The 18,628-nt window shown below is 47.6% G+C and overlaps 1 protein-coding gene across 11 annotated transcripts in view; it reads left to right on the top strand.

Annotated features, from left to right (window-relative positions):
- Nucleotides 1-18,628, top strand: part of KAT7 (lysine acetyltransferase 7) — a 761,891-nt gene that overhangs the window by 634,339 nt on the left and 108,924 nt on the right. For all 11 annotated transcript variants that reach the window (XM_078645259.1, XM_078645254.1, XM_078645249.1 and 8 more), the window contains one exon: nucleotides 8,985-9,131. In XM_078645259.1, coding sequence (XP_078501385.1) covers nucleotides 8,985-9,131 — 147 coding nt within the window. The remainder of the gene's footprint in view (nucleotides 1-8,984; nucleotides 9,132-18,628) is intronic.

The following is an 18,628-nucleotide window of genomic DNA, read 5'->3' as shown; positions in this document are numbered from 1 at the left end:
AAAGAAGCCAGACAACCTACTACTACAGCTTGCTATGCAGCAAAATGGAAAAGATTTGTAATCTACTGCAATAACAAGAACATTGATCCGCTGGATGCTTCAATCCAGGACATCATTTGCTATTTACTACACTTACAAAGATGTAATCTAGCATATTCATCCATACGATTACATCTAGCGGCACTTGCTGCTTATTTACAAAACAGACATTTGTCATTATTTAGAATACCTGCAATTAAAGCCTTTATGGAGCGCCTTACAAGAATAATTCCCCCTAAACTGCCATCCTCTCTGGTGTGGAATTTAAACATTGTTCTTACAAGACTCATGGGTCCCTCATTTGAACGTCTACATAAATGTGAACTTCAGTTCCACACATGGAAAGTAGCTTTCCTAGTCGCAATTACCTCTTGCAGATGGGTAAGTGAGATCCAGGCTTTAACCATACAAGAACCATTCTTACAAATACAGTGTAACAAAGTGGTTCTCAGAACAAATCCAAAATTCCTTCCCAATGTAATCTCTGCTTTTCTTCTTAACCAATCAGTTGAGTTACCGGTGTTCTTCCAAAACCCAGACTCTGTGGCAGAAAGAGCTCTTCACACACTTGATGTCAAAAGAGCCCTACTTCACTACATTGACAGGACTAAGCCCTTTCGAAAGACAAAAAAACTATTTTTAGAATTCTCCCCACCTCATAAGGGTAACCCTATTTCTACAAAGCTGGGATCGCTAGGTGGATAGTAAAATGTATTCAGATATGCTACCAAAAGGCTAAACGCACATTAACAATTCCCAGTAGGGCGCATTCAACACGCAAACTAGGGGAAACTAGGGGCTTCCATGGCATTCTTAGGAAACATTCTCTTAGATGACATATGTAAAGCAGCAACATGGTCTACACCACACACCTTCACCAAACACTATTCTGTTGATGTGCAGCCTAAGCAACAAGCTTCTGTAGGTCAGGCTGTTCTTAAAGTTCTTTTTCAAACTATTGCAACAGATACAGGTGACCACCGCTAGGGGAGACCCTGCTGTACAGTCTATGCATAGTGTACAATCTGTAGTTCATATGCCTCGAACGGAAAATGCTACTTACCAGTATGCATCTGTTCTTGGCATGTAGAGCAGCAGAGTTGTACACACCCACCCGCCTCTCCGGAACTTGTACCTGTTCCAGTATTATCCTAATTAGCTATATTCACATGGACATCTCTTACTTCTTACTGACTCCATCATTTCCCATGATGGCGAAAAACAATCTGAGGATGGAATCGATGCCCATGCGCACTATCATCCAAGGGAGGAGTCACCTATCTCGTGAATACAAAAGACTCTTCAAAGACAACAACAAAGTGCAAGCATCCGAGCCCAACACCAGATGGCGATATATGCATAGTGTACAACTCTGCAGCTCTTCATGCCAAGAACAGATTCATAATGGTAAGTAGCATTTTCCTTTTTTCCTCCAGTCTGGCATTGTGGTTGGTAAATACCACATGCTTATTGGGCTGTTTCTCCCACTCTCTTTGGGAGACGATTGCGCAGGTGCTGCCACAAGTCCCGGAGGAGGCTCGGGCTGTGCTTTCCCAAGCTGTCAAGGATGGGAGCGGTGCAGCAAAATTCGCCATACGGTGTGGTTTTGATACGACGATTCACTGCAGATTTATTTCAATGACAGTGGCCTTGAGGCGCCATGCCTGGCTTCGTACAACTGGCTTCTTCGGGGGATGTCCAGGCCAATTTGATGGACATACCTTTTGATGGAACCTGCCTATTTTGGGGAAAAAAGCCCACTAGTCCCTGATCAGTTTCAAGGACTGTCGAGCTACGGCCAGATCCTTGGGCTCCCCTCCACTACTCGTGGCCAGTCTTCCTTGTGCCCCTTTCGTGGCAGCGGAAGGGGATTCCAGCCGCGTCAGCCCTATCCTAGCCACCGTCCGGCTCAGACTGCCCAAGGCGTGCGTGGGTGTGGAAGCGGTACATTCTGTCCTCGGAATGGAGGCCAGAAGTAGTCTACCACAATGCCCCCGGCAGCCGCAGCCTCCAAGCACTCCTATGCTGATTCTGCAGGACCACACTACTCCAGTGGATGGGAGAATTCTTCACCATCTCCCCCGCTGGAGATCTATAACATTAAATAAGTGGGTCTTGTAGATCGTCCAGGAGAGCTAATCTCTTCCTTACCTTTCTTTTCCTCCTACTATTCTGCCGAGTCGGGAATGGCTGGCAGTGGATCATTTAAAGCTGCTCCAAGAGAAATTATCAGCACTTTTGGCCAAAGGAGCTATAGAAAGGGTTCCAGCTTCAGAAGTAGGCAGTGGCTGTTATTCCCGCTACTTTCTGATTCCGAAGAAGAACAAGGAGCTTTGCCCCACTTTGGATCTTCAGACCGTCAATCTCTTCCTCAAAAAAGAGAAATTCAAGATGCTCTCATTGGCTCAGGTCTTGTCTGCCCTAGACCAAGGAGACTGGATGGTGGCATTGGACCTGCAGGATGCGCATTTTCACATTACTCCAGTATTGGCGCTTTCATAGATTCACATGCCTGAATCATTCCCCGTCGTCGAGACTGGAGTCTCTGGTACTAAGAAAAGCTTAGTAGTATAGCAAACTAAAAAGAGGCTTAGGCCTATTTCCCTTTTGCAACCCATAAACTTCGTTATGTTAAAGAGACCAAACTTTTCCCTGAACCAATCAGAGCTCCTCACCCTCAGATTTTCGTGCACTTGTGCCATAAACACCTTTTGTGCTAAATCCGAGGTGAGCCTCTCGGGATAGGAGGGTGGGTCGCATGTGAATCTATGAAAGCTTCCAATACTGGAGAACTACAGTATCTGAAAGAAACACGTTAGTTAGATTCCTTATCTTAGAATATCCCCAGGCGTCAGACTGGTTCCGGAAAGTTTTCGTCAGTAGTACCCCTGCGCCTCGGTAGGCGTTGTCTGCGGCTCCGCGTGCGTCGGCGTCGTGATCACCGGAATGATGTCGTTGGAGTACTTTGATGCTGCCCTCGCGCGCTGATGTCAGTTCTTTTTTCCGCGCCAGCAGCGCAAATCCGGGAAGAGCTAGTACCCTAGTCACTTTTTGACTAACTTTTTTGACCTATTTTGGCTATCTTTTTCGAGTCGATTTGACTCCTGGTGCCGGCAGGGATGCCTGGATTTAAACCATGCGACGCCTGTCACCAGCTGATGTCGGTGACCGACCCACACCGCCGATGTCTCTACTGTCTCGGGTCCGACCACGATGACAAGCTGTGCCCCGACTGTCAGGACTGGGCAGAGAAGCTAGGGGAGGCCAGTGGTCTTGACACGTCACCAGACACTGGGTTAATCTCTCCTCCCTCTGTGGCTACGGAGGAGGGTGCTACATATAGCGTGGTGTTGCGCAAGGCGGCCAAGGCCTTGCGCCTCGAGCTCCCTGCAGCTGCTGTGAGCACTAACCACCTCACTGAGGTGCTTCAATCGCCAGTAAGCTCTTCGGAGCCTATGCTGCTGTTCAAAGAGGCTCTCTGACGTTCTGATGGGCACTTGGTCCAGGCCCTCCACAGTGCCCCCTGTGGATCGGAACGTGGCCCGCCGCCACTGCCCGGCTCCGGGCAATCCCTGCTTCCTGCCACCCACCCCACCCCGAGAGTCTGGTAATCTAGGCCTCTACGTCCCAAACCGCCTTCCTGTCTGCTCCTCCGGATCGGGAATCCAAAAGGCTTGACCAGTTTGGGAAGAAACTGTTCTCCTCAGTTAGCCTGGGGTTGCGGTCCATTAATACTGCGTGCCTTTTGGGCCATTACACCCACTCTGTGGGATACGGTGACTCAGTGTCCGGAGGAGGCCCAGACACTGCTCGCACACGCTCTTGCTGAGGTGCGAGATGCGGCACGGTATTCCACCTGATATGGACGAGATACCACCGACTCAGTGGGCAGAGCGATTTCCACGACTGTGGCGATCCACGCCTGGCTGAGGCCTGCCAATTGTTCGGGGAATGTCCAGAACACGCTCATGGACATGCCCTTTGATGGCCGTCACCTTTTTTGCGACAAAGCAGACGGTGCGCTTGAGCGTTTCGAGGACTCGAGGATTCCACGGCCAAGTCCTTGGGCCTGTCAGGCCAGCGCCGGCAGACTTCTGCTTTTCGTCCCTTTCGTGGCCAAGGAAGGGGCACCCCCACACGTTCGTCCAGCCGCAGAACCAACCTCAACGCGGACATGTGAACCGCTGTGGCGGTGCAGGGAGACAACAGTATGGTAAGGCCACATCCACCCCCGCAGCATCCGCCTCAAAAGCCCTCCTAGTCTGTGCTTTTAGGCCCATTCAACGCCAGTGGGAGGTAGGGTTCGCCAAATGTGGCCTGACATGGCTGGTCTGATTGACCTAATCCCGGAAGATAAAAGACAGGAGGCTCGCAAGATCTTGATGAAAGGGGGACGTGCAGCTGCAGAGACCATCGATTGCACTTTGGATATTGCAAATAAAAAACTTTAGACAACTGGCAGGAGCCGCAGTTCTCAGACGTCAGAGCTGGCTAAGAGCTACCACATTTCGGCCTGAGGTCCAACTAAAGATCCTGGATATGGCCTATGACAGAGTCTCTATTTGGGAAACACAGACTAATCCCTCCAGGCAATCAAAACGGGCACTGATACCGCAAGATCCCTGGGTTCCCTACAGTACAAGCGGGGATCCTTTTGAGGTGATAGAGGAAGCTATTACCAACAAGGCAGACAATATCAACCGCAATACCGGCAGAAGTAGCAGTCTTCGTACCGCCAGTCATGAACAGCTAGTTTCTCTCGCCAAGGCGGATGAAAGAGCTCAAACAATCAAGGACGAGATACTCACAGAAAACAGTGAGATCAATTGGGCGCCAACCGTATCTCTTTCCCTCCCTGTGGGCGCGACGATATCTGGCTTCCTACAACAGTGGCAACAGATTACATCTGATCAATGGGTGCTAGACCTAGTTCAACATGGTCACACCCTAGAGTTTGTCACCAAACCACCAATGACTCCTCCCAGGGGTTCCCTTCCCCCTCGTCTTCACTTATTGTTCAAGGAAGTTCATTCAATGCTCCTCAAGAACGCTATACAAAAAGTTCCAGTTCATCAAAGGCGGATGGGCTTCCATTCCCGTTTTTTCCTCATAAAGAAGAAATCAGGGGAATGGCGACCGATCTTGGACTTGCGCAATCTCAGCAGATATCTCAAGAAGCAGGGCTTTCGCATGGTCACTCTTTCGGAAATTCTAAGTTGCCTGAACGAGGGAGATTTTATGGCTTCTTTGGACATGGAAGACGCATACTTTCATATCCCAATTCACCCAAAACATCGAAAGTATTTCAGTTTCACTGTGGCTGGCGCCCATTATCAGTTCAAAGTACTCCCATTTGGCCTCAAGTCGGCTCCAAGGATTTTCACAAAGTGCCTGGCCTCGGTAGCGGCAGCACTACGCTCTTCAGGCGTCCAGGTTTTCCCGTACTTGGACGACTGGCTAGTCAAAGGTCCATCAAAATGCAAAGTACAGAACGACATAACAGCGTGTCGCAATCTCTTTGCATCCCTAGGTCTCACTGTGAACGAAAACAAATATCAATTGATTCCGAGAAGAATCCTGTCTTTCCTAGGAGCTCGTCTGGACAAAATGTAATGCAGAGCATTCTTGTTTCACGAAAGACAACTCTGTCTGCAGACTTTGGCCATAAAACTGTCAAAAAGAAAGTCACTTTCTGTTCGCCTGTTTGCTTCACTTCTGGGAATGTGTTCTTCGGCCATAAATCTCATCCCACTACACGTCTGAAAATGCGGCCTCTGCAGGAGGAGCTACATCTTCAGTGGGAGCAAGCGACAGATTCCTTCGACGACATCATCAAAGTAACCCCACGCATGGTAGATGCTCTTCAATGGTGTACGCAACTATGCAATCTAAGACAAGGACTCACATTCTTGCAAACTCCTCCTGACTTCGTTCTAACGACAGATGCGTCCATGGAGGGTTGGGGAGGTCATCTGCAAGACTTGCAAGTGCAGGGCAAATGGTCTCAGAAATAGACAATGTCACATCAACAGTCTGGAGTTGAGAGACATCTTTCTATCCCATCAAGCGTTCCTTCCCAGAATCGCAGGGTCTTCAGTCCTGGTCCGAACGGACAATACCACCAGCATGTTTTATGGAAACAAGCAGGGAGGAACAAGGTCTGCTACACTCTCAAAGGAGGCTCAGGAGTTATGGGAATGGCTAACGCTTCACAACATAACTCACAATACCCTGGTGGACAAACTCAGCAGATCCTTGTTGGATTGCCACGAGTGGGAGCTGGACAACACTCAATTGGTAAAGGTGTTCCAGACATGGGGCCAGCCAACAGTGGATTTATTTGCGACCCAACAGAACAAGAAATGCCGGTATTACGCCAGCAGATACCCTCAACAGGGATCAAGAGGGAATGCCCTGTCCATGTGATGGTCAGGAATTTATGCTTACGCCTTTCCTCCAATCCCTTTGATTACACAAGTGTTTCACAAAATGAAGCTGGAGAGCTGCCGTCTCCTCCTAATTGCTCCCAGATGGCCTCATCAGTATTGGTTTCCGGAGCTCATGTTGCTATAACAGGAGCCTCCAATCAAACTTCTCCCGGCAGCAACACTACTGTCACGCAGTGGGGGTCAGATACTTCACCTAGACCCTCAATCTCTGCAATTGCACGCATGGCTCCTAACTTCTTAGAGTTTCAACACCTCCAAATCCCTCAGGATTGCCGGGACATCTTAAAGAAAGCACGAGCCCAGAGCACATTAGAGACTAATCGCCTCCAATGGAAGCGATTTTGCTCCTGGTGTACTTCAAACACTTTACACCCTATTGAAGCTCCTGCAGAAAAAATTCTTCCTTATCTTTTACATTTAGCTCGTTCTGGCCTTTCCTTCTCTTCGATAAAGGTCCATTTGGCGGCTCTTTCCAGGTACAGGAAAGTGGCTGACTTTCCTTAACTGTGTTCTTCATCGCTGATAAAACAGTTCATGAGAGGTCTTTTCTGGACTTATTCTCCGGTTAAACCTTCACCTCCGGAATGGGAGCTCAACACGGTCCTCTCACAACTGATGAAGCACCCGTTCGAGCCAATTCACAAAGCCTTCCTCAAGTACCTGACATGGAATGTCGCCTTGCTTTTAGCCCTGACATCTGCCAGAAGAGTAGAAGAAATTCAGGATTTCACTATAAAAGAACCCTTCTTGCATTTCTCTCAAGAGTATGTCACTCTTCGAACAAATCCAACTTTCATACCCAAAGTGCCTTCTCATTTCCATCTAAACGAACCAGTGAAATTACGAGTTTTCTTCCCAAATCCTACAACTCCGGCGGAAAGAGCACTGCATTCTTTGGACGTCAAGCGATGTTTGAAGTTTTATCTTCAGAGAACAAAAAACGTTAGAAAATCAGATCAATTATTCGTGGCGTATGGCCAAGCTACACTGGGGAAAGCGGTCACTAAAGCCACAATTTCCAGGTGGATAGCCTCCACGATTCCTTTTTGCCACGTCAAATCTAACAGACCATTAGAAAAAACTGTCAGATCTCACTCTACAAGAGCTGTAGCAGCGTCTGCAGCATTGTTTGCTGGAGTGACGCTAGAAAATATTTGCCGTGCTGCGACATGGAAGAATGCCCACACGTTTGCAAGACATTACTGCCTACAATCAGTAAGCCAAGATGATGCGGCAGTTGGTCAAGCAGTTTTACGTCACCTGTTTCCGTAAGAACAAATTCAGGTAACCAAGGTTTTATTCATCTTATAATGAATCTATGCATTTCAATATATCTATGAATGTAAAGATGTACAGGTATTACAGATTACTTGCTTGTTTTGTGTGTTATTACTTTTCCTGTTTAATATTATATGACTGCTCTTTCGAATTTAGTCATGTTTATCATTAGTAATGTATTTACTTCGCAATTGTTGGCTGTTAAACATGTGTTTATGGGAGTGTAACACTGTACGTCTCCCACCATCCGCAACCAACTTTTGCCTGGCATACTGCTTGCTACTCTGATTCAGGCATGTGAATCTATGAAAGATACCCCAATACTGGATAAGAAAACAAGTTACTTACCTGTAACTTCAGTTATCCAGAATTGGTATCTTTCATAGATTCGCATGCACCCACCCTCCTCCCCGGAGAGTCAGTTCTCTACTTTTTGGGATACTCATTCCCACTTGTGCTAACGAAAATCTGAGGAGAACTGGCTCTGCAGAGAGGGTTCTAGAGGGTGCTGTGAGCTGATTGGTTGGAACAAAGACTTTGGTCTTTTTAGCATAATGAGGTAGATAGGCTACTACAATCTAAGCCTCAAGCCTTTCTCATAGGGCCTACTACTGTAATTGCTTTTGGCACTGCTTTTTTATATACCGTGGGATTCCCGCCTCGGCGACGGGGAATGATTCAGGCATGTGAATCTATGAAAGATACCAATACTGGATAACTGAAGTTACAGGTAAGTAACTTGTTGTCTTTTTCAGCGCCTTGATACCCTTGGGTGATGCGCGCGCTTTTCAAATACATATTATGTTATGTAAATCGAATGAACAATAAATATCAGAAAGGCAAGATGTCTTTATATGAGAATATCACATTTCTCCAAGTGTTAAAAAAAATTACTTAGATTTGTGTAGTTTCAGCCGACAAAACAAACATTGAGTTTTAAGGAGCTATTTTAATTCGGTCATAAAGAGCCTTTATGGAACAAGCACATCTCTCTGCTTTTTGTCAGCGGTTGGTGGTGTCATGTAAAATATATTGAACATTTGTTTGCAATACATAATTGCAATATAATAGATATGTAGTCAGTGATAAATGGACATTCCAGTGAGATGTGTTTAAGAATGGCAAATGTTTGTCCGGGAAGTATTGTAGAATTGCACCAGCTCTGTGTTCTTAATTATTAATTTTTAACCACGTGTCAACTTGTTTTTACTTTTGCAGGTTACTTACTTTCCAAAGTGGAAGAAAAAGTGGGCTCTCCTGAACGGCCACTCTCTGACTTGGGTCTGATAAGCTATCGCAGTTACTGGAAAGAAGTTCTCCTACGTTATCTTCATAATTTTCAAGGGAAAGAAATTTCTATTAAAGGTGTGTTCCCAAGGAATCCTTGCATCCGCATATACATTTGATGAGGGAAAAAACTAGAAGGTAGTGTTTTTGCCCACTTTCGTCTGTTTTGCACATTGTCTCCTGGACTCTCACTACAAGTATAGTAAATATTCTTTTGTTATGCTCCTCCAGACATCCTTCAATTTGAATTCTCTGGCTACTTAACTCTGGGCATGTTATGTTAGTGGTATGTATTGGTACAGCACACGTCTAGCATTTATCTGTCGTCCACTGTCCACATGATCTTGCCTGTACTTTTGCTGGGCTTTATAGAGTATGCATTACTGAAAGTATCTGCTTTCTATGTATCTCTGGACAAAGTAGTGCTTTGTGATGCTTGAGAACTACTCCATGGAAGTTGGTATAGTTCGATTAGGGTTTTTTTTTTAATACCATGCCATTCTGCACTCCAGCAGCTTGTCATGCGCGATGTGCTATTGAAGTAGGGAATTTGATTGCACATCTGTAAGAAGTTTCATTTAGGGCAGTGTCGAAGTGTGTGTTAAGAATCACATTGCTAGTTTGTTGTTCCTTGGTTCTGCTGGAATATTTACATGCTGAAGAGCTTGGAGAAGCAGGGATGGTATTAAAGACGTGGCATGCAAGATTTATTGGGATTTTTCAGTGTGTGGTATGTTGAGACTAACATCTTGCCCATTCTTCATCCTTCTTTTCAATGGTAGATGCAGAAAAAGAAATACACAAGACAGGTGTAATGTGTGTGCTATTTAGCAAGTGCACATAAGACTCGTGATGTACATCTCCTAATCTGTGTGGCTGTCTGGTGTGTGGGTCTTGTGTACAGGAGAGCTGCATTTGAGAATAGGACAGCACAGGTATTTTGATGAATGCACTCCTTTAGCAAGAAAAAGCGTCCATCCAGATACCCTTTGTTAAGCACATTGAGTGAACTGAATAAAATATTTGCTTTCTTTCCCTCGTCTGTGGTATTGGTGTATTTAATTAATGTGTTGGTTGATAGTTATGCTCCTGTTCAATGTGAGCATTAAAACTCTGTTCCAAAGATAAGATCAGATTTGGATTTGTCAAGAGTTTTAAGTGGTTATCTGTGGGGACGGATTGTTTTTAAAGCCGATAGTGGCTTGAAAGAAAGACATTGTGAGGGACAATTAGGCCAGTGGGTGGCTACTACGTGGTGTAGTTTGAGAAGTATTTAGCCATTGTTGAAAATTACAAACTAACTTGTATGCTACTATATGAGAGTCAAAGCAGCTTGAAACTGATTCACTGTTGGTATGGATGCTCAGTTCATAGTTCTGCCACACCCACAAGCCTAATTCAACACAAGTACCTATACATTTGAGGAGTGCATGGCATGGTATCAGTAGCTATAAAAATGCAGTTGTTTCAGTGTTTACTTTGTCACAGCCAAGATGTTTTTAACATAAGTTAAATCAGTGGGCATTTGTTCATGTGTGTGTGCACGCATATAAATGTCTTTGAAAACAGTCAAAAGTTGATATGGTTGATGGTGTGTGTCTGTTTGTGCGCTTATATCTGAACAGTCAAGGGTCTAGTCGTGCGGAGGGCAGATGAGATTCTCAACCTATAGCTCCCCCAACTTAGACTTTAAAACATATGTCCTGACCGAAGTACTCCAGCCAAGGCAAACCACTACTATGCTCCTACTGACTTTCATGAGGCACTCACTGATACCCACCTAGGGGCCAAGGCCAAACCTTGCTTTGGTCCCTCAGTAAATAATCAAATTGGTATTCGCCACTGCCGAGCCCTCTGCAACTGTGCCTTTATATATCTGCACCAGTCTTCTGAGAGCTTGGTGGTGCAGGCTTTCACCAGTCAGACAAATACCAATCAATGCTAACTGCCTGCTGATCCACTAATCCCATCTCCTCTGGGATTTGGTTGCTCAAGTCCCACTAGCCTTTCCCAGAAGACCTTCACCTGTACTAACCCAAACTATACCGGATAGCTGTTCAGTAGCCAGATTCACAATCCATTGCAGCCTGGATACCATGGATTGTGTCAGACAAGCCCTTAGCAGTAATATTGGTATCCCTTGCCACGCCTGGTTGTCTTCGACAGGATTTTCCAACCGATGTCTGGAGGTCAAGGATCCCAGTCTAGCCCTACCTTGACGACTGGCTGTTGAAGGTGGGTATACCCAGGCAGCTGTCCACCACCTCCAGACTGCGGCGAACCTCTTGTTATCTTTGGGGTTCACTGTCAACATGTCAAAGTCATAACTGCCCCCTTCTCAGATGCTTCCCTTCATGGGAGTCATCCTGGACATGGTTTGGTTTCTCCCTGGAAAGGAGAGTCTGACTGTCAGGCTGTAAGCCAAATTTCTCAGCCTCTGTCTGGATTTTAACAAGGTAGAGACTGATGCTGCTAGGACTGATGGCCTCCTGCTGGTCAACTAAGCCAGGTGGCATATGCTGGCCTTGCTGTGGGATCTTAAGTATCATTGGCCCCAACATTAAGAAACCTCTCCAACCACATCCAGATTTTGGAGAGTGCAAAAGATCTTTAGTGGTGGTTACTGGACCGCAATTGGGCTAGCAGTGGATCCCTATCCTTAACCCACCCAGAACTGATAGTGACTAATGCATCACTTCTGGGTTGCGGCGGACGCCTGGGAAAGGTGGAGATCTGAGGCCTCTAGTCTACGGCTCCATATCTACCTTTTGGAATTGAGTGCCATTCGCTTGGTGTTGAAAGCATTCCATCCCTCAAGGGGAGGTTGTTACAGGTGCTTGCGGACAATCCAGACTCCCTGTGCTGTTGCAAGAAACAGGGTGGGGTGGGGTCATGGACCCTGTGTGCCTCTGGAGTACCAAGACATTTTCCTGGTGGTGCCGCACCTGGTAGGTTCCTTGATTGCCAGGGCAGACTAACTTAGCCTTGTGGCTCACGAATGTTGACTACACCCGGAGGTGGGGCAAGGTCGTTTCAAGAACTGGGAGCCGCTTGTCTTGATGTGTTTGCCACCGCTGAGAACACGCAAAGTCAGCACTTTTGTGTGTTGGCGTTTCATAGCGGCTCTCGCTTGGAGGCCATTCTGAATGGCACTTGGGACTCCTGTACGCGTCGCTGCCGATACCACTCTGGCCTCAAGTTTTCAGGAAGATCAGGACAGACTGGGCCCAAGTCATCTAGTAGCTCCTGATTGGGCACAGAGAGTATGGTGAGCATCAGTCCGCTGATAAGGCTGCCCCTTCGGGTGGATCTCCTGTGGCAGTGCCTTGCACCCAAAACGGCGAATGCTCTACCTCCATGCTTGGAGATTGAGCTTCAACAGTTGAGAGTTCAGTCTCACTCCCGAGGTCTGTGATTGCATCTTGGCATCCAGGCACCCCTCCTCAGAAACTGTGTACGCCTGCCGTTGGAGTTGCCCTTACCCTGGGCAGAGTTAAGGTTTAGTGGTAGGCCATTTCATCTTTCCTGCGGTTGCTGGACCAACCTTCCCTGTTCAAGTCACCCATTGTGACTTATTTCCTTAAAGGTTTATAACACTTGTTTCCTCTAACCCACTTTGTGATGCCCCAATGGGACCTCAATCTGGTCCTCACTTTTCTGATTTGTTCTTACTTCAAGCTGCTACACAGCTGTCTTATGCAACTCTTGACCCCTGAAAACTGTCTTCTTAGTGGCCATCAAATCGACCAGAAGGGTCAGCGATCTTCAAGTTCTCTCAGTCCATCCTCCTGACACTAGCCTTTGCCCTACAAACGTATTCTTCAGACGACTGCCTTTTTCCTTCCAAGCGTTGTCACCCCTTACATATCAGCCAGAGTATCCCTCAGCCTTCCTTCCATGGAAGACCTGACATTCCATCACCTGAATCCAAAGAGAGCTCTTATTTTATTGATTACACCAAGGACAATCAGGTGGACGATACGATCAGTACTTCATCAGATTAACTGAAGTGAAAAAAGGGCAAGGCTGGGCAGAAGGGGGCCATCTCTCAATATATTGTACTCTCCGTCAAGATCTGCTATGCACTACGCAAAAAGCTGCCCCGTGAGAGCTTGTGTCCCCATCCACCAAGGCTGCTGCTTGTAGGAGAGTGGGGTCTGCAATCCCATGGCCACCCCAGATTTTTGCTTTTTGCTTCACTGGTTTACGACTTTCCCTGGCTGTGGGCCTGCTAATCAGACCCACAGCCTAGCTGTTCTCTCTCTAAATTGACAAGCATGTACCTTAGGTGCATTTACCAATTGGTACTGGGCCACCTTATCAGTCCCTGTACAGTATACCTTAGGTATCCAGGGCATAGGTGTACCCAGGGCTTACCAGGGGCTGCAGCATGTATTATGCCACCCCTGGCTGGCCACCCAAATCTGACACAACTGGCTGCACGACAGCTGGGGCAAGGTAGTGTAATCACCCTTTGCTTTAGATATAGTATTCCTATATCTAACCCTAAAATGGACACATATATTCCTATCAGTCACTCATATGGCAGGCCTTATCAATCCTGAAGGCAGAGTGCTTGGAATTATGTGAGATGGTGCTCTGGCATGAGCTGAGCCCGTTTGCAGCTTGCGGAACCAAGTCCTTATAGCTGTTCCATGATAACGCTATACCATATACTCTTAAGTGCATTATGAACCTCGCGGTCAAATGCTAACTTTTGCATAGCATTATCAAAACATGTCGAGTAAGGTGTCATACGAATTGAAATACTAACCCCTCGCCAATTCTGGCGACGGGGTTAGCATTCCACCCTTCTAGAGGGGCACGACATGTATGTAACTGTGAACCCCGGTTAAAGTTAACTCAAGCCTCAGCATCACAAAATGGATGCTGCCACCACAGACACAAGTCTGACCTCCTGCTGCTGGGAGTCCTTCCAGCGAGGGAGGCCTGGACAAAGGGTTTCCTGTCGGGGCGGTGCCAGCACCATCCCAGACAGGATTTTGTGTATCCCAGGTAGGCAGGGCTGAGAGGAAGGTGACTGCAAGTGGCACCCCGGTGCTCACTGTGCATATGCCGGCTCAAACCAGTTCCAGGGGCACACCAGCCCCTGAGCTGGGGAGAAACCGGACAAAGGAGAGGGGTGTAACCACCCCCCTCCTGGTCCCACCCATGGGCAGGACCTAGTCGCGTGCCAGCCCCTTTTTTTAGAATAAAGGTAGGAGCGGGCACCCTTCCCAAATTGGATTATCTTGAAACTTGAACTACTTTCCACGAAAGGAACTCTTGTCATTCTCTGAAGACTCTTCCTTGTGGCTAAGGAGTAGCCACCCTGCACCAGCAGGCACCACCTAAGCACTTGCGGTTTGCTGCATGTCCATCCTCCGGATCAAGACTGACCAGCTGGACGAGACCCGGATTCCCTGCCATCTCTGACCTCTACCTGCATCATCAGCCTAGCTGAGATTCGTGGGTGTGACGAGACCCGTGGGACCGGCTATCTTCAAGACCTGCACGACGCTTAACCAGCACGACCGCCGAGGGATCCTCGAGTGGGTGCACTGGGGTTTGAGAAGTCCCAACCCTGAGCAGCTCCAGCACCGAAGTCCAGCCCCCCAGCATCCACGAGATCTGCGTGGGGCCCTTCTGCTTCTTTGCTGCTTGCCACGTTGTCCGGTCACTTGCCCGTCGGCTAGTGGCCCTCCTGACGACGTACCACGACGTTTTCACCGCTGGTCTAGATCCTCTAGACTGGCCCTTGCTCCTTGTCCAACAAGAAGTGCCCTGGACCCTCCTGGTCCACTCCGGACGCCATTTTGACTCCACCGCGTGGGCTTCCCTTTGCCAAGGTTTGTTGCTCCAATCTTGGATCCAGCATCGCCAACAGCAGACCCCATCGTGGGACAGCTCGCACCTCCAGCCTGCACGCCGACAACGCCTCCTGGCCCGTGTGACTGCAGAGTCCAGCGTCACCCACTCACCTGATCGCGGTGACTTCATCCGGTGCCATCCTGGTGCCCACACAATCACTGGCTAGTGATTGAGAACTGAGTCCCCTCTGCTTTCAGGTCGTCTCCTTCACTGATCCAGCCTTGGATCACACCGAACATCTTCACTGGTCGCCTGCCAGCAACATCTTCTTTCAGGCTCCATAGACTACAACGAGGATTCCCGATGTCATTTGAACCCTATGCAGCCGCAGCCCCTGGGCTAGGTAACTCGAGCATTTCGGTGCTCCAGCACAGGTTCACTATCCTAGTGTCCAGATCCTTTTTCGTTTTTAGTCTACCTAGTCGGATTCGTCCGGAAACAGTAACTTTAGAATTACTAGCATCCATAGACTTTGTCCCGCATCCCGCGTAAGAGTTCCCACTCTGCACCCGGGTTCCCTAGGCCTCCTGCTCCTAACCTGAGGGTTCAGAAAGGTAGTCCAAGCGGTCCTGAAGCCTCTGGATCGTGTTACTTACCTGCTAGTATTTCGCATTCCACTTTTAGAGTATATGGTTTTTCGTGCCCCTCGGGCATTTGTGTTATTTGTGCAACTTGCAGTATTTTCGTAAGAGTTTTGTATTGTGCTTAGCTCCCTGACTCATAAAGAGTTCAGGGTAGACTTGTTATTAATAAATATCCTTTATTTTTATAACAACTTGTGTGGTGTCCTTTCACTTGGTGTTCAAGGGGTATATGTGATGGTAAAACAGCTGGCTTAACACGCCCTCTAGAGTTTAGCCTAAAGACTGCTCTTGTCCACGCTACTAGGATAGCTGGTCTAATAAGGTTGACTTACAACCAATCATCAATAAGGGTTGTTTGGAATGATACAGAGTGATCACTAGAATAGTGAGCACTATATATCAGGCCAACTTCTCACATTGGTGAGCAGCGGTTGGGATTTGAGCTTGCTGTTGTTTTAGCACACACGTATCCTAAGAATATCATTTGAAAGATCACATAAGTACCAAGGTACATATAACTTAGCTTAGAATACTCTGAGTTCTACTGAACCAGCTGTTGTAGTGTAACAGGGCTTAGCACACCCTAACTACAACTCTAGCAAGCGATCAGTAGGTAAACCCATAGTGTAGGTAGGTGCATCACTTACACCACACTAGAAGCATGTCTACCCATGGAGAGTCTGCAGAGACTCCCCTAGTGGTTAGTGACCCTCCACAGGTCCTTTCCAGATATGCAGCTCTCAGTTTCCAGGAGATGAGACAATTGTGTACCTCCAGGAAATTGAAACAGGGTTCTAACCCTACCACTCCTTTTCTGTTAGGTCTCTTAGAGACATATGATGCTAGAAAAGCTACTCATACAGATGGGAGCATGCCAGCCTTAAAAGGTACCCTTGGTGATCCTGACCTCCCTGAAACTGAGGAAGTAGAGGAGGAGGAGGATGAAGAGGTTCTTTCTGGGGATGAGGCAGACAATGGTCCTGAGCTAGTCAGCAGACTTACTAGGGACAACGTAGACCTACATAGGGAAGGATCTGGGGGACCCCCAGTACTGACCCTAAGCAGGCCTAACTTTGGAGTTAGAAGAGATAGGTCTCATTCTAGGGACTCCAATAGATCTGTGCACTCTCATGCCTCTTCTCAGAGGAGAATGACTTCTCCCCAGAGGAGAATGACTTCCCCTCAGAGGAGAGAACATGAAGCAAGGATGAAACAGGCTAATCTAAGGATCCAGAGGGAAGAACTTGCCCTTGCCAAGGAGAAGCTTGCCTTTGCTAGAGAGCAACAGTTGAGTGGGGTAGTCGCCACTGGTGGCAGCAATATCCCTAAGGATAAAGACAGGAGTTTTGATACTAGACACCTGAGTAAAATAGTGCCCCCCTTTAAACAAGGGGATGACATCCACAAATGGATGACTGCTTTGGAGAGGGCCTGCACTGTCCAGTGCATCCCCCAGAGTCAGTGGGCAGCTATATTGTGGCTCTCCTTTGAAGGTAAAGGTAGAGATAAGCTCCTCACTACTAGAGCTGAGGATACTAACAATTACCAAGTCCTGAAGAATACACTGATTGATGGGTTTGGCTTAACAACTGAACAGTACAGGTTGCTGTTCAGAGACACCCAGAAAATTCAGTCTCAGGATTGGGCTGACTTTGTTGATTGTGCCACTAAGGCTTTTGAAGGCTGGTTACTGGGAAGTAAAGTTACTGATTACACAGGAGTGTATAATCTAATTATGAGAGAACAAATCTTAAATAATTGTCAAAATCAGTTGTTGCATCAGCACCTTATTGACTCAGATCTGACATCTCCCCAAGAATTGGGAAAGAAGGCAGACAGATGGGTCAGGACAAGGGTCAAGCAGCAGAACCAGAACCAGGGTGGTGGCCAAAAGAAAGCAGACCCCAAGGGTAATGAGAATAAGCAAAATGACCAGAAGTCTTCAACAGGGCCCCAACAATCTAAAGAGGGTGGGTCCCAGAATTCCCAAAAGAAGAAGAATAATGGTCAGAAGAAACCATGGTGCCAATACTGCAAAAGTAATACTCACTGGTTTAGTGAGTGCACCAAGAAAGGCCCAACTCCTACCACTACTGCCCCTAAGGCATCTGCACCCCCTAGTACAGTTAGTAGTGGTAGTAATCCTCCCAAGGCTATAGTGGGGTTAACCCTGGGAACTGAGGCGGGTTCTGACTTAGTCAGGATACCTACTCAGGCTGTTCTTGTTTGTACTGGGGACATGGATATGACCCCTACAATAAGTCCCAGTACTCTGGGCAAGTACAGGCAGACGCCTTTGATCAATGGAAAAATGGCTCAGGCCTACAGGGACACTTGTGCCAGTGTCACTATGGTGACACCAAACTTTGTGGACCCTGAACAGGTAATACTAGGTTCAGACTACCTGGTGACCAATGCTAGCAATGCCACTACCTCCCATAGTATGGCACTTGTTAATTTCTCCTGGGGAGGGGTAAATGGCCTCAAAAGGGTTGTTGTTAGTTCAGACCTCCCAGTGGACTGTCTTTTGGGCAATGATTTGGAATCCTCCTTATGGTCAGATGTGGAGTATAGAACTCATGTGGAAATGTTAGGTTTATCAGCACATGTCCTTGCTGTGACTAGGTCACAGGCCAGGAAATGCCCAGCTGAACTAGTGCTGGATCCTGGAAGAATGGACCAGACACTAACCAAGAGAAAGAACAGTAGGGGTAAGGTTAACCCTTCCCCCCTGCCTCAGGTGGAGGATCAGCTCTCTCAGGAGACTGACCCCAAGACCCCAGAAGGAACTGTCCTAGAAGAGCTTGAGCCTGAACAGGTTGAGTTTCTTGGGACAGGGGGACCTTCCAGGGCAGACTTGAGGCAGGCACAGTTAGACTGTTCCTCTCTTGAACCCCTCAGACAGCAGGCTGCTGCTGAGGCTGCAGGGAATGCTACAGGTGCCCATAAGGTATATTGGGACGATGGACTCCTATACTCTGAGGCAAGAGACCCCAAGCCTGGTGCTACCAGGAGGCTGGTCATCCCCTTGTCCCTGAGAGGTTTCCTTCTCACCTTAGCCCACGAAATTCCCCTTGCAGGTCACTTAGGCCAGAACAAGACTCGGGACAGGCTTGCCCC

Source organism: Lissotriton helveticus, chromosome 5_1, assembly GCF_964261635.1.
Source record: "Lissotriton helveticus chromosome 5_1, aLisHel1.1, whole genome shotgun sequence".
Taxonomy (NCBI): domain Eukaryota; kingdom Metazoa; phylum Chordata; class Amphibia; order Caudata; family Salamandridae; genus Lissotriton; species Lissotriton helveticus.
Note: the sequence above shows the minus strand (reverse complement) of the source record. Positions and strands in the feature narration are given on the sequence as shown.